Raw genomic sequence first — 13,077 nt, 5'->3', positions numbered from 1 at the left:
TGCTGTTGCATTGAGATAATTCTGTTGTATTGAAATAACGTTGTTGTATTGAGATAAAACTGTTGCATTAAGAGTTAACTGAGATAAAAGACCTTCTCCTCTTTATTTTCTCTTTCCAATTGAGATATCGTATAGCAGGGGAACTCAACTCTGACCCTACGAGGTCCGGAGCCTGCTGGTTTTCTGTTCTACCTGATAATTAATTGCACCCACCTGGTGTCTCAGGTCTAAATCAGTTCCTGATTAGAGGGGAACAATGAAAAAATGCAGTGGAATTGGCTTCAAGGTCCAGAGTTGAGTTTGAGGGCTGTCTAGTGTATAATATACAGTATATTACAGTAAGTAAAGATACCAACAAACACATGTATATAATGGGAGTTAAGCTGATAGATAGTTGCTGAAATTAAACCTCTATTTATATTGCCACGTCTCCCATATTCCCCCATTATGAATGTACGTACAGTATTTCCCTTTCATCCACTCTAGCTGCGTTAAGGGGTTCGTCCCAGGGGACCCCTATGAGATCCAGTGTCAGGCCAATCTGAAGTGGAGCATTGCGCCCCCTGTCTGTCAGCCAGTCACCTGCGGGGAACCTCCACACGTAGACAATGCAGATTTCACCCTCAAAGGGAAAACCTACCTGTCTACAGTGATCTACAGCTGTGCAGAGGGATACAGGTTAGGATGGAATGTCTGTCCTGGTTTATCATTTCTGTTCTTATATCCACATAGTATCTCAGTGTTGGAGTGCTGATCTAGGATCAGGTCCCCCCAACTGTCCATATAGTCATATAAATTATGCTCTAAAAGGTCGAAACTGATTCTAGACCAGCAGTCCCAGGTCGTATAAGGGGTTCATAAAAGGACAAGATCCATTTACATCTAAAATAATAAGACGTTCATTAATCTATAGATTGAAGCGCCTGCCTGGATGCAGTGACTTTGAAAGTGGTAGCTAGTAATATATGATAGTAATAATTGGCTGTTGTTTCCTACTGCTTAAAGGGGAATGTAAAGCTAAGCAACAACATGTATTCAATCCACAATACTAAACATGTAACATAGAAACATCTCTATTTTAAATATTTTGATCTTGAACAATGTTTATTTGACCTATGGTCAACTCTATCTTAAATTGCCTCCCAGTGACGCGACAATGGCAATATGGCAATTTATAGTTACAGTTAGCTGGCGTTCTAAAGCCTAGTGTTTCCCTTCCCCTTTAAAAGTGTTGTGAGTGTATGTGTATGAGTATTACACAGTGTGTGTGCAAAAGGCATTCGTGTGTTAACACTTCTTATGGCTGCAGTCCCGGTAACGGGACCAATATGACAACAGCCAGTCCAAGTGCAGGGCGCCAAATTCAAAAACCAGAAATCTCATAATTAAAATTCCTCAAACATTCATGTGTCTTATATCATTTTAAAGGTAATCTTGTTGTTAATCCCACCAAAGTGTCCGATTTCAAATAGGCTTTTCAGCGAAAGCACTACAAACGATTATGTTAGGTCACCACAAAACCAAAAATAATCACAGCCATTTTTCCCAGCTAAAGATAGCTTCACAAAAACCAGAATAGAGATAAAATGAATCACTAACCTTCGATTATTTTCATCAGATGACACTCATAGGACTTCATGTTACACAATACATGCATGTTTTGTTTGATTAAATTCATATTTATATAAAAAAATCTGAGTTTACATTGAGGCTACAAGATTCACTAAATGCAAAAACATCAAGTGACTTTGCATAGCCCATCGTTTCAACATGAATACTCATCATAAATATAGATGATAATACAAGTTATACACATTGAATTATAGATATACCTCTCCTTAATGCAACCGCTATGTCAGATTTCAAAAAAACTTTACGGAAAAATAATTGCACGCTATAATCTGAGACGGCGCTCAAAAGTAGCATACCACAGCTGCAAAGATGGCGTCACTATAAACAATAAAATACATGATAAATATTCCATTACCTTTGATGATCTAGATCAGAAAGCACACCAGGAATCCCAGGTCCACAATAAATGTTTGTTTTGTTCGAAAAAATCCGTTATTTATGTCCAAATACCTTCTTTTGTTAGCGCGTCTGGTTTACATATCCAAACGCTAATTCTGGTCAGCGTTATATCGGACAAAAACTTCAAAATGTGATATTACCGGTCGAAGAAACATTTCAAACTAAGTACTGAATCAATCATTAGGATGTTTTTAACATATAGCTTCAATAAAGTTCCAACCGGAGTATTCGTTCTTGTCTGCTTGAGCAATGGAACATGTCTTGCATGAAGAAAAGGCATGATCAGGACATGGCTGCTTGATGGACACCTGACTGATTCTGCTCGCATTCTCTCCCACAACATCATAGAAGTCTCATTGGAATTTATATTGATTGCTGACATCTAGTGGAACCCCTAGGCAGTGCAACATCATTCATAACTGAATTGGATTTCTTAAGGGACTCTGGTGAATACAGACAAGCTCAGATTTCTGACTTCCTGTTTTGATTTCAACTCAGGATTTTGCCTGCCAATATGAGTTCTGTTAATCTCACAGACATAATTCAAACAGTTTTAGAAACTTTAGAGTGTTTTCTATCCAATACTAATAATAATATGCAAATATTAGGAACTATGACTGAGGAGCAGGCCGTTTGAAATGGGCACCTTTTATCCAAGCTACTCAATACTGCCCCTTCCGCCATAAGAAGTTAAAGGCCCAGTGCAGTCAAAATAATATTTTTTTCCTATGTTTTGTATCATATTGTACAACAGCTAACAAAACTAACACTGTAAAAGTGTGAAAAAATGTGATCAGTGCTATTTCCTGATAGTTGCTGGTTGAAATTATAATCTACACAGCACTTTCTAGTCAGCAGGTTTGCATGGGCGGGAGATTCGGCTTTCCATGGTGACATCACCATGTGGTAAATTTCTAGCAAAATTCTTGCTTGTGTTTTTTGTTGTTGTTGCAAAAAACAAACAATTTGCCCGTTTTAATGGAAAGTCGATTACAGTAAGGTAATAATTGTTATCCAGAAATAATTTGATATTGATATAAAAACTACTGCTTTGGGTCTTTAAGACTGCAGGGCTCTGAGGAGGTGGTGTGTGAGGCATCAGGAGAGTGGAGCAACCCTGCCCCTCTCTGTGCCAGGGTCCACTGTGGAGACCCCCCCGCCCTCCGGGACTCAGTGACCATGGGGGACGACCACACCCTGGGCAACAAGGTGCACTACGTCTGCAAAGAAGGGTAAATAATGTCAACCATGTTTCATTAGTTTTACGTTATCAGCGTGTTAACTCAATTGAGGCCTTGCCACACATTTGTAAGAGACATGTCTGAACAAGACTACCTCAGTGTTAGCATTATAGTTATTATCATTATAGTCAAGTCGTAGTTTATGTAGTTATAGTACAGTAGTAATGGTATATATATGATTGTGTATGTTTACTTTTTGTTACATTGTTTAGATGTATTACTTCCTGCCCTGATCTTCATTGATTGGCTCGGTGTCACCCACAGCTACACTCTGATTGGACCAGAGTCCAGAGAGTGCCTGTCGACTGGCCAATGGAGTCCCACTTCCGCTCAGTGTGTTCCCCGCTCCTGTGGCCCTCCCCCTTCCATAGACCACGCCCTCGCTGTCGCCGGCCACCAGCTGTTTGGCGACACGGCCAACTACTTCTGCACGGACGGCTACACCGCTGGCAACAACTCCAAGGTTATTCATCTATTTTATTGCCCTTCATTTTTAAAATGTCTTTCATATTGTTGTTTTGAAGTAAAGTGTGCTGCAATTCTAAATGCAAAGTTAAATAAAGTTTGATTTGATTTAAAGGTGGTCTGCAATGCCCAGGGATTGTGGGCGCCCTCCGAAGGCCAGGAGGCCCCTCGTTGCATCGCCACCTTCTGCCAGCGCCCGCCTGACCTGCCCCATGCCGTCTTGGACTCGGTCAACAAACCCAAGTACGCCAGCAACACAGAGCTCAACTACAAATGCGAAGAGGGCTTCATCCTCAACACAACCGCCAAATTGAAATGCATGATGGGAGGGGAGTGGACGCCCTCGCCATACGAAGTGGGTTGCGTGCCGGTGAGGTGCTCCAAACCGGGGGGCATCGAGAGGGGGTATGCGAGTGGGACCAACTATAGTTTTGGAGCGATGGTGGCGTATAGCTGTGATAAGGGTTTCCTGATCCAAGGGGAGAAGAGGAGGACATGTGAGGCCAATGGAAAGTGGGGTGGGGTCCTGCCTGTCTGCCAACCTGTCTCCTGCCCGTCCCCCCCGTCACTCGAGAATGGATTCATCCAGGTATGTTGTTTGTCTGCTCAAATTCATGTCAAGGTTCAATATAACAAGATGTAGAAAAACATTTACTTTATTCAATACAAACAGAAACATTGTACATTTTGCAAATCCCATAAGTGATTCAAAATAACTAAAAGGTCAATTTCAGAGTTCCCACTCATTCCTGTGCTTGGTTATCTTATTCGATCATAGAGAAACAACAGTTACATTCTTTCTGGCAAGACATCATGTGTCATCTCAATCAAAACACAGTCTACTCTGTATCATAAAACATCTTATTTTGTGTTCCAACCCACAGAACAAAGGTCATTTCATCTTCAACAGCAAGGTGACATATGCGTGCGACGACGGCTACCGACTGACCGGCCATCAGGAGAGAGTGTGCCAGGCCAACCGTCAGTGGTCCAACGGCGACCCACCCGTCTGCCACATCCTGACCTGCGACCCCCCGCCCATCATCCTGCATGGCCAATACCGTGGCTCCGTTGGCTCTGTCTTCGAGGTGGGCCACAAGGTTGAGTACGTCTGCGACGAGGGCTACGAGCTAACCGGCGACGCTGTGTGGACGTGTCTGAAGTACGGCAAGTGGGACAAGTCGAGTCATCCACGCTGCTCGCTGGTCCAGTGCCCAGAACCGCCCCTAGATGAGAACCACCTGGTTCTACGTAGTTTGGACTCTGGAATCGTGGAACTATCCTGCGAGGACGGCTACGTTCTCCATGGCGCCCGGACCCTCCGCTGCACCCTTGCCCAGGAGTGGAACGACACCTTCCCTGTCTGCAAGCAGGTGTTTTGCGGTCCTCCGCCCGAGGTGGCATTTGGCGACCCGTCATCGGCACCGTTGTCTGCTCCCTCCTATTTCGGCTCGGTGGTGAGCTACTCCTGCATGGACGGGTTTACTCTGAAGAAGGAGGGGTCTGTGACCTGCCAGGCAGATGGATATTGGAGCAGTCCTGTCCCAGAGTGCATCCCAGTAGAGTGTCCCCAACCTGTAGAGATAGCTAACGGCATAGTGGACGTTCAGGGACTGATGTACCTCAGCACGGCTCTCTACAGCTGTAAACCTGGGTATAGCTTGGTTGGTAACGCTACGGTACTCTGTGGTGAAAGTGGGCTCTGGATTGGAGGTGTATCTTCCTGTCAACCATTCGAGTGCTCCGTCCCGAAAGAGATACCCAATGGGAAGGTGGCATATACCAAACTCCAGTTCAACCACGTGGTCAACTTCTCCTGTCACCGCGGTTACCGTCTACATGGTCCCGAGACGCTGAAGTGTCTAGCAAACGGGGAGTGGGACCAGGGGACGCCCGTGTGCGTCCAGATCTACTGCGCTCCACCGAACCCCATAGACAACGGCTTCGTGGAGGGTCTCGACCACAAGTTCGGCGTCACCATCTTCTACAGCTGTTTCCCCGGCTACCAATTGGTCGGCCAGAACCACCTGACCTGTGAGGAGTTCGGTTGGTCCAGTTCTGTCCCAGTCTGCATCCCCTCTGACTGCGGCCTGCCCCCTCATATCGACTTTGGCGAGTATTCGAGGCTCTTGGATCCGAATGCGGAGCTAGCCGGGAGAGACGCTGCTATAACCTCCAGGCCTATAGGTGGCGCTACAGTACCATTATCACCCATGGATATGAGCTTCCTGCATGGGACTGTGATAGTGTACCGCTGCCATAAGAGTTATGAGCTTACAACCTCTACTGCCTTAGTGTGCCTGGAGGAGGGGGGGTGGAACGGGACAGCTCCCATGTGTGTTCCTGCCGAGTGTGAGGAGCCGCCCAGCCCGGACCACGGTTCTGTGAACCTCACAGACACATCCCTGGGTAGCCTGGTGAAGTACAGCTGTGAGGAGGGCTACGAGTTAGAGGGGGAGTCAGTCAGACAGTGTGTGGCGGGCCGACAGTGGAGCGACGTACCTCCTGTCTGCCGACCTATATCCTGCGGCGACCCGGGTGACATCGATAACGGCTCGGCCGAGGGAGACTCCTTCCTGTATCTGGAGGTGTTGCGTTACGAGTGTAGTTCCGGGTTCATCCTGAAGGGCAGTGACACCAGGACCTGTAAGGCGGATGGGAAGTGGGACGCTGAGAAGCCTTGTTGTGAGCCTATCTCCTGTGGCTCTCCCGTCGTTCCTAGTGATGTCACTGTGACAGGAAAGGAATATACGTTTAACAAACATGTAGCGCTGAGCTGTAAGTCCGGCTTGCTCCTACAAGGCCCCTCTGTTAGTGTCTGTCAGGTCGATGGTACCTGGAGTCATGGGTCGCCTGAGTGCCGTCCAGCCCACTGCGGTAGACCAGCATCCATCCCCAACGGTCGAGTCCTGGGCTCTGACTTTGGCTACAGCCGTGAGGTGTGGTATGAGTGTGATGAGGGGTACATCCTCAGCGGCGGCGAACCCAAGCGGATGTGTCGAGGGGACGGACTCTGGGGGGAAGGACCCACCCCTCGCTGTGACATCATCGCCTGTGACCCGCCGCAGGACATCAGCCACGGTTACCTCAACGGCTCCAGCTTCCACTATGATGATGTCGTGGAGTATGTGTGTTTTGACGGGTACGAGGTCTTTGGTGACCCCGTCCTACGCTGTTCCGCCCAAGGCCATTGGGTCGGGATGGTACCGGAGTGCCGCCCCTGCCTCTGCACCCCTCCAGTGTTAAAATACGGGGTGGTGCTGGGGCGCGACCACGCCTGCGGCGACCGCGTCTTCTTCCTCTGCGATGAGGGCTATAAGGTCCTGGGGCCGGCGGCTGCAACTTGTGAGAAGGGCGGGGTGTGGAGCCCGGGTGTTCCTGTGTGTGGCCGGGGGAGGTGCGTGGCTGCCCCGCCTGCAGTACCCCATGCTGTCCAGCAGGGTGCCAGCGCCACTGTCCCAGACACAGTTACCTACAGGTGCAGGCCGGGTTACCAGATGAAGGGGTCCTACCCCCATGTTACCTGTGGTAGGGAGGGCAGGTGGGGCGAGGTGAGGATCAGCTGTGAGCCCGTCTCCTGTGGAGAGCCAACTGCTAAACCACATGCTCACGTGGTGGGAGAGATGTTCACCTTCGGAAGCCAGATCCAATATAGGTGAATTTTAACTTCTGTATCTTTCAGAGAGTTAAAACCTCTTTGTTCATCTAGGTGTTAGAGAAGTTATATTCAAGTAGATGGTATGATATTTATTATCCCTCTTTCTTTCCCTCTCCCCGCCCCTCTTTCTTGCTCTCTCTCACATCCTCTCTCCCTCATTCTCGTTCTCTTCCTGTCTCTCTCCCTCACTCCCATTTCTCTCTCTCTCTCTCTCTCTCTCTCTCTCTCTCTCTCTCTCTCTCTCTCTCTCTCTCTCTCTCTCTCCCCCCTCTCTCTCTCCCCTCTCTCTCTCCCCTCTCTCTCTCTAGGTGTGATGAGGGGTATGAGCTGACCAGCCAATCTGACACTCTGACCTGTCAGTATGACGGCACCTGGTCTAAACACATCATCAGGTGCCGCCCTGCCCCATGCCCGCTCCCTGCCAACCTCACCACCCACGTCCTGGTCACGGGGGAGGACCTCACCCCTGTAGGGGGGGCAGTCACCTTCTCCTGCCCACCTGGGTTCCTCCTGCAGGGGCCAGGCCTGGCAGAGTGTCTGGTAAGACTGTTTTAATGCACTGAAAACATGAAGAGATGATTTACACCCAATTTACACCCACTCAAGTGTCAACATGGTCAATGTGTTGCGATGGTCAGTGATGTTGGATAACATTTTAATATAATATACACTGAGTGCACAAAACATTAGCAGCCCCTTTTGCCCTCAAATCAGCCTCAATTCGATGGGGAATGGACTCAAGGTGTCGAAAGTGTTCCACAGGGATGCTGGTCCATGTTGACTCCAATGCTTCCTTCGGTTGTATCAAGTTGGCTGGATGTCCTTTGGGTGGTGGACCATTCTTGATACACATAGGAAACTGTTGAGCATTGAAAAACCCAGCAGCTTGCAGTTCTTGACACTCAAACCGGTGCGCTGACACCTACTACCATACCCCGTTCAAAGGCACTTAAATCTTTTGTCTTGCCCATTCACCCTCTGAATGGCACACATACACAATCCATGTCTCAATTGTGCCAAGGCTTAAAAATCCTTCTTTAACCTGTTTCTTCCCCTTCATCTACACTGATTGTAGTGGATTTAACCAGTGACATCAATAAGGGATCATACATTTCACGCGGATTCACCTGGTCAGTCTATGTCATGGAAAGAGCAGGTGTTCCTAATGATTTGTACACTCAGTGTGTATTGTGTTCAACAATCTCAACTTTCTCATTTCTACTTTTTTTTACTCTAGACAGCTCTCTGGTCCGTAATCACATTTCTCTCAATCCTTCCTATGTTCATTCTGGCTTTTCATCGTTTACATTTTAGTCGTTTAGCATACGCATCTAGCGAGATTTACAGATCCACCATTCACAGATGTTTACTGAATATTAATTAATGTCATGATTATTAACTCATTCTGTTGTTGTAGCTGGGTGGTAGCTGGTCTCCAGGCCTCTCCTCTGTCTCCTGTGTTCTGGTGGTTTGTGAGAAACCTCCTCCACTTCCCCATGGTATCTCTAAGGGGGACAGTTACAGCTACGGAGACATCGTCTTGTACACCTGCCTGTCTGGGTTTGAGATGAAGGTAATGTTTGATACAAAATTATATTATTACAATATTTATTTTACAATATTATTACACAACAGAGAAAAATATCGACAATTTAGCTTGAATTTAAAATAAAATAAAATAAAATTGTATTTGTCATATGCGCCAAATACAGCAGATGTACTGTAGACGTTACTGTGAAATGCTTACTTACAAGCCCTTAACCAACAATGCAGTTCAAGAAATAGAGTTAAAAGTTAAATATTTACGAAATAAACTAAATTGAAAATAAATCAAATCAAAAAGCAATACCAGAAAACTACATAAAAATAACGAGGTATATACAGGGGGTACCGGTACCGAGTCAATGTGGAGGTTATATACAGGGGGTACCGGTACCGAGTCAATGTGGAGGTTATATACAGGGGGCACCGGTACCGAGTCAGTGTGGAGGTTATATACAGGGGGTACCGGTACCGAGTCAATGTGGAGGTTATATACAGGGTGTTACGGTACAGAGTCAGTGTGGAGGTTATATACAGGGTGTTACGGTACAGAGTCAGTGTGGAGGTTATATACAGGGGGTACCGGTACCGAGTCAATGTGGAGGTTATATACAGGGGGTACCGGTACCGAGTCAATGTGGAGGTTATATACAGGGGGTACCGGTACCGAGTCAATGTGGAGGTTATATACAGGGGGTACCGGTACCGAGTCAATGTGGAGGCTATATACAGGGGGTACCGGTACCGAGTCAATGTGGAGGTTATATACAGGAGGTACCGGTACCGAGTCAATGTGGAGGTTATATACAGGGGGTACCGGTACCGAGTCAATGTGGAGGTTATATACAGGGGGTACCGGTACCGAGTCAATGTGGAGGTTATATACAGGAGGTACCGGTACCGAGTCAATGTGGAGGTTATATACAGGGGGTACCGGTACCAAGTCAATGTGGAGGTTATATACAGGGTGTTACGGTACAGAGTCAATGTGGAGGCTGTATACAGGGTGTTACGGTACCGAGTCAATGTGGAGGTTATATACAGGGGGTACCGGTACCAAGTCAATGTGGAGGCTATATACAGGGGGTACCGGTACCGAGTCAATGTGGAGGCTATATACAGGGGGTACCGGTACCGAGTCAATGTGGAGGTTATATACAGGAGGTACCGGTACCGAGTCAATGTGGAGGTTATATACAGGGGGTACCGGTACCGAGTCAATGTGGAGGTTATATACAGGGGGTACCGGTACTGAGTCAATGTGGAGGCTATATACAGGGGGTACCGGTACCGAGTCAATGTGGAGGTTATATACAGGAGGTACCGTTGGTCAATGTAAACAGTCCGGGTGGCCAATTGATTAATTGTTCAGCAGTCTTATGGCTTGGGGGTAGAAGCTGTTGAGGAGCCTTTTTGTGCAAAACCTCATTGATCATAATATTTTGAGTGTATGGAATTGAGTGCATGGAATTTTTCCAATTGCTACAGTGAGAAATCTAATACATGCTACTTTCACTCTTACTTTGGGGGAAAAGTAATCTGCTAATGCCTTGGCTAATGTTCCATTACTGGAAATCACATGATGCAATTTCCTATAAAATGGTGGGTCATAATGTTAGCAGAGAAAGCTGAGTCACTGTGAGAGAAAGCTGAGTCACTGTATGTTTACAGAGAGATTCACAATGCCAAGTGTCTATTTAGTGTATAAAGTTTGTCTTCAGTGTTTAATACTGTGACTCATCTTGTTACAGGGAGACTCTGTGCAAACCTGTCAAGGAGATAGAACATGGAATGGGGCTCAGCCTACCTGTGTCGGTAAGTGTGTGCGTGTTTGCGTTTGAGCACACGTCCAATCCATTCATTCATGCAATGCTTATGAACCCCATTTAACTCCAGTTTCCTTCTTCCATCTTGTGTGTCCTCAGGTGTGTCGTGTGGTCCACCTCCCACAGTGGAGAATGCAGAGTTACAGGCATCAGGGGAGACGTACCAGAGCAACGTCAGCTATCTTTGCAACCCTGGCCTACATCTAATTGGTCCACAGAATCTCACCTGTTTGGCCAATGGAACATGGAGTTTGCCTGCACCAACGTGTGAAGGTATGAGTCATTCCTACTTCATCGTATTGTCCACAGTCTGTATCTGTTCAAATGTCTCCTAAGCAATGGTTTTGGAAATGTTTGACAAGGCAACTCGAAATGTGAAGCATGGAAAATCAAGGTCCTTTATTATCCCCCCTCTCTCTCTTTCTCCATCTCTCTCTCTCTCTCTCTCTCTCTTTCTCCATCTCTCTCTCTCTCTCTCTCTCTCTCTCTCTCTCTCTCTCTCTCTCTCTCTCTCTCTCTCTCTCTCTCTCTCTCTACCTCTATCTCCTTCTCCCCCTCTCCCTCTCAGTTGGCCAGGGTTGTAACATCCCCAAGGAGTTGTTGAATGGCAGGGTGCAGGAGCAGAGCCTGACCACCGGGCGTGCTGTAGCGTTTCAGTGTGATAAAGGCTACGCCCTACAGGGGGATGCTCTGGTGGCGTGTATGGGCCACGGGACATGGAGCTCCATCTTCCCCTTCTGTCAACGTAAGACTCTGAGACAAACATGAATGTGTTGGAATCTCTTATTTTTCTTCTTGCTTCATAGAATCAGGGCAGGAGTTTTACTTGGTCAGGTCACATGACTGAAAATAGGGTCCAGTTTTTCCTGGTGAGGTCACATGGTCAGGGAAACCTCCTGACAGAATAAAAGAGACAGCTGATGGTTTTATCTTATTCATTTAGCTCAGGCTCTGTTCTTACTAGTGGTTTGCACCCAATCTACACTGAGAACAAACCAGAGAAAACCAAATGTATTTCCACACCTCACATCCTTTAGGGGTTTGGACATCAGCTTTGCACAACAGACCACACAGGGTGGGGGGGTCCACACACACACACACACACACACACACACACACACACACACACACACACACACACACACACACACACACACACACACACACACACCACAGAGGGAGGGGAGGGAGAGTCCACACACACACACACACACACACACACACACACACACACACACACACACACACACACACACACACACACACACACACCACAGAAGGAGGGGAGGGAGAGTCCACACACACACACACACACACACACACACACACACACACACACACACACACACACACACACACACACACACACACACACACACACCACAGAGGGAGGGGAGGGAGAGTCCACACACACACACACACACACACACACACACACACACACACACACACACACACACACACACACACACACACACACCACAGAAGGAGGGGAGGGAGAGTCCACACACACACACACACACACACACACACACACACACACACACACACACACACACACACACACACACACACACACACACACACACACCACAGAAGGAGGGGAGGGAGAGTCCACACACACACACACACACACACACACACACACACACACACACACACACACACACACACACACACACACACACACACACACACACACACACACACACACACACACTCCACAGAGGGAGGGGAGGGCCGACACAGAATGCCTGGAATACTTTGCAACATCAACACTGTTTGACAGGCAGTTTCAAAACTGTAGCCAACGCCCTGAAAATAATGTGATTAAAACTTCTTATGGCTGGGATCCCGTTATTGATATGACAACAGCCAGTGAAAATGCAGGGCGCCAAATTCAAAACAACAGAAATCTCATAATTAAAATTCCTCAGACATACAAGTATTTTACACCATTTTAAAGATAAACTTGTTGTTAATCCCACCACAGTGTCCGATTTCAAATAAAGTTCGATAAAGTTCATATTCATGTCCAAAAATCTCAGTTTACATTGGCGCGTTATGTTCAGTAAGGTTTTGCCTCCAAAACATCCGGTGATTTTGCAGAGAGCCACATCAATTTCCAGAAATACTCATAATAAACATTGATAAAAGATACAAGTAACATGGAACTTTAGATAAACATCTCCTTAAATCAAATCAAATCAAATGTTATTTGTCACATACACATGGTTAGCAGATGTTAATGCGAGTGTAGCGAAATGCTTGTGCTTCTAGTTCCGACAATGCAGTAATAACCAACGAGTAATCT

At 46.7% G+C, this 13,077-nt stretch overlaps 1 protein-coding gene across 1 annotated transcript in view; it reads left to right on the top strand.

Moving 5' to 3' along the window:
• LOC120030287 (sushi, von Willebrand factor type A, EGF and pentraxin domain-containing protein 1-like) overlaps window positions 1-13,077 on the top strand; it is a 93,560-nt gene that overhangs the window by 47,311 nt on the left and 33,172 nt on the right. Inside the window, exons 25-34 of the mRNA XM_038975623.1 lie at window positions 487-678; window positions 3,096-3,263; window positions 3,537-3,735; window positions 3,853-4,326; window positions 4,622-7,392; window positions 7,704-7,935; window positions 8,813-8,968; window positions 10,689-10,752; window positions 10,863-11,036; window positions 11,332-11,508. Of these exons, the coding sequence (XP_038831551.1) occupies window positions 487-678; window positions 3,096-3,263; window positions 3,537-3,735; window positions 3,853-4,326; window positions 4,622-7,392; window positions 7,704-7,935; window positions 8,813-8,968; window positions 10,689-10,752; window positions 10,863-11,036; window positions 11,332-11,508 (4,607 nt within the window). The remainder of the gene's footprint in view (window positions 1-486; window positions 679-3,095; window positions 3,264-3,536; window positions 3,736-3,852; window positions 4,327-4,621; window positions 7,393-7,703; window positions 7,936-8,812; window positions 8,969-10,688; window positions 10,753-10,862; window positions 11,037-11,331; window positions 11,509-13,077) is intronic.

This window comes from Salvelinus namaycush, chromosome 36, assembly GCF_016432855.1.
Source record: "Salvelinus namaycush isolate Seneca chromosome 36, SaNama_1.0, whole genome shotgun sequence".
Lineage (NCBI taxonomy): Eukaryota > Metazoa > Chordata > Actinopteri > Salmoniformes > Salmonidae > Salvelinus > Salvelinus namaycush.
This window is presented reverse-complemented; position numbering and strand designations above follow the sequence as displayed.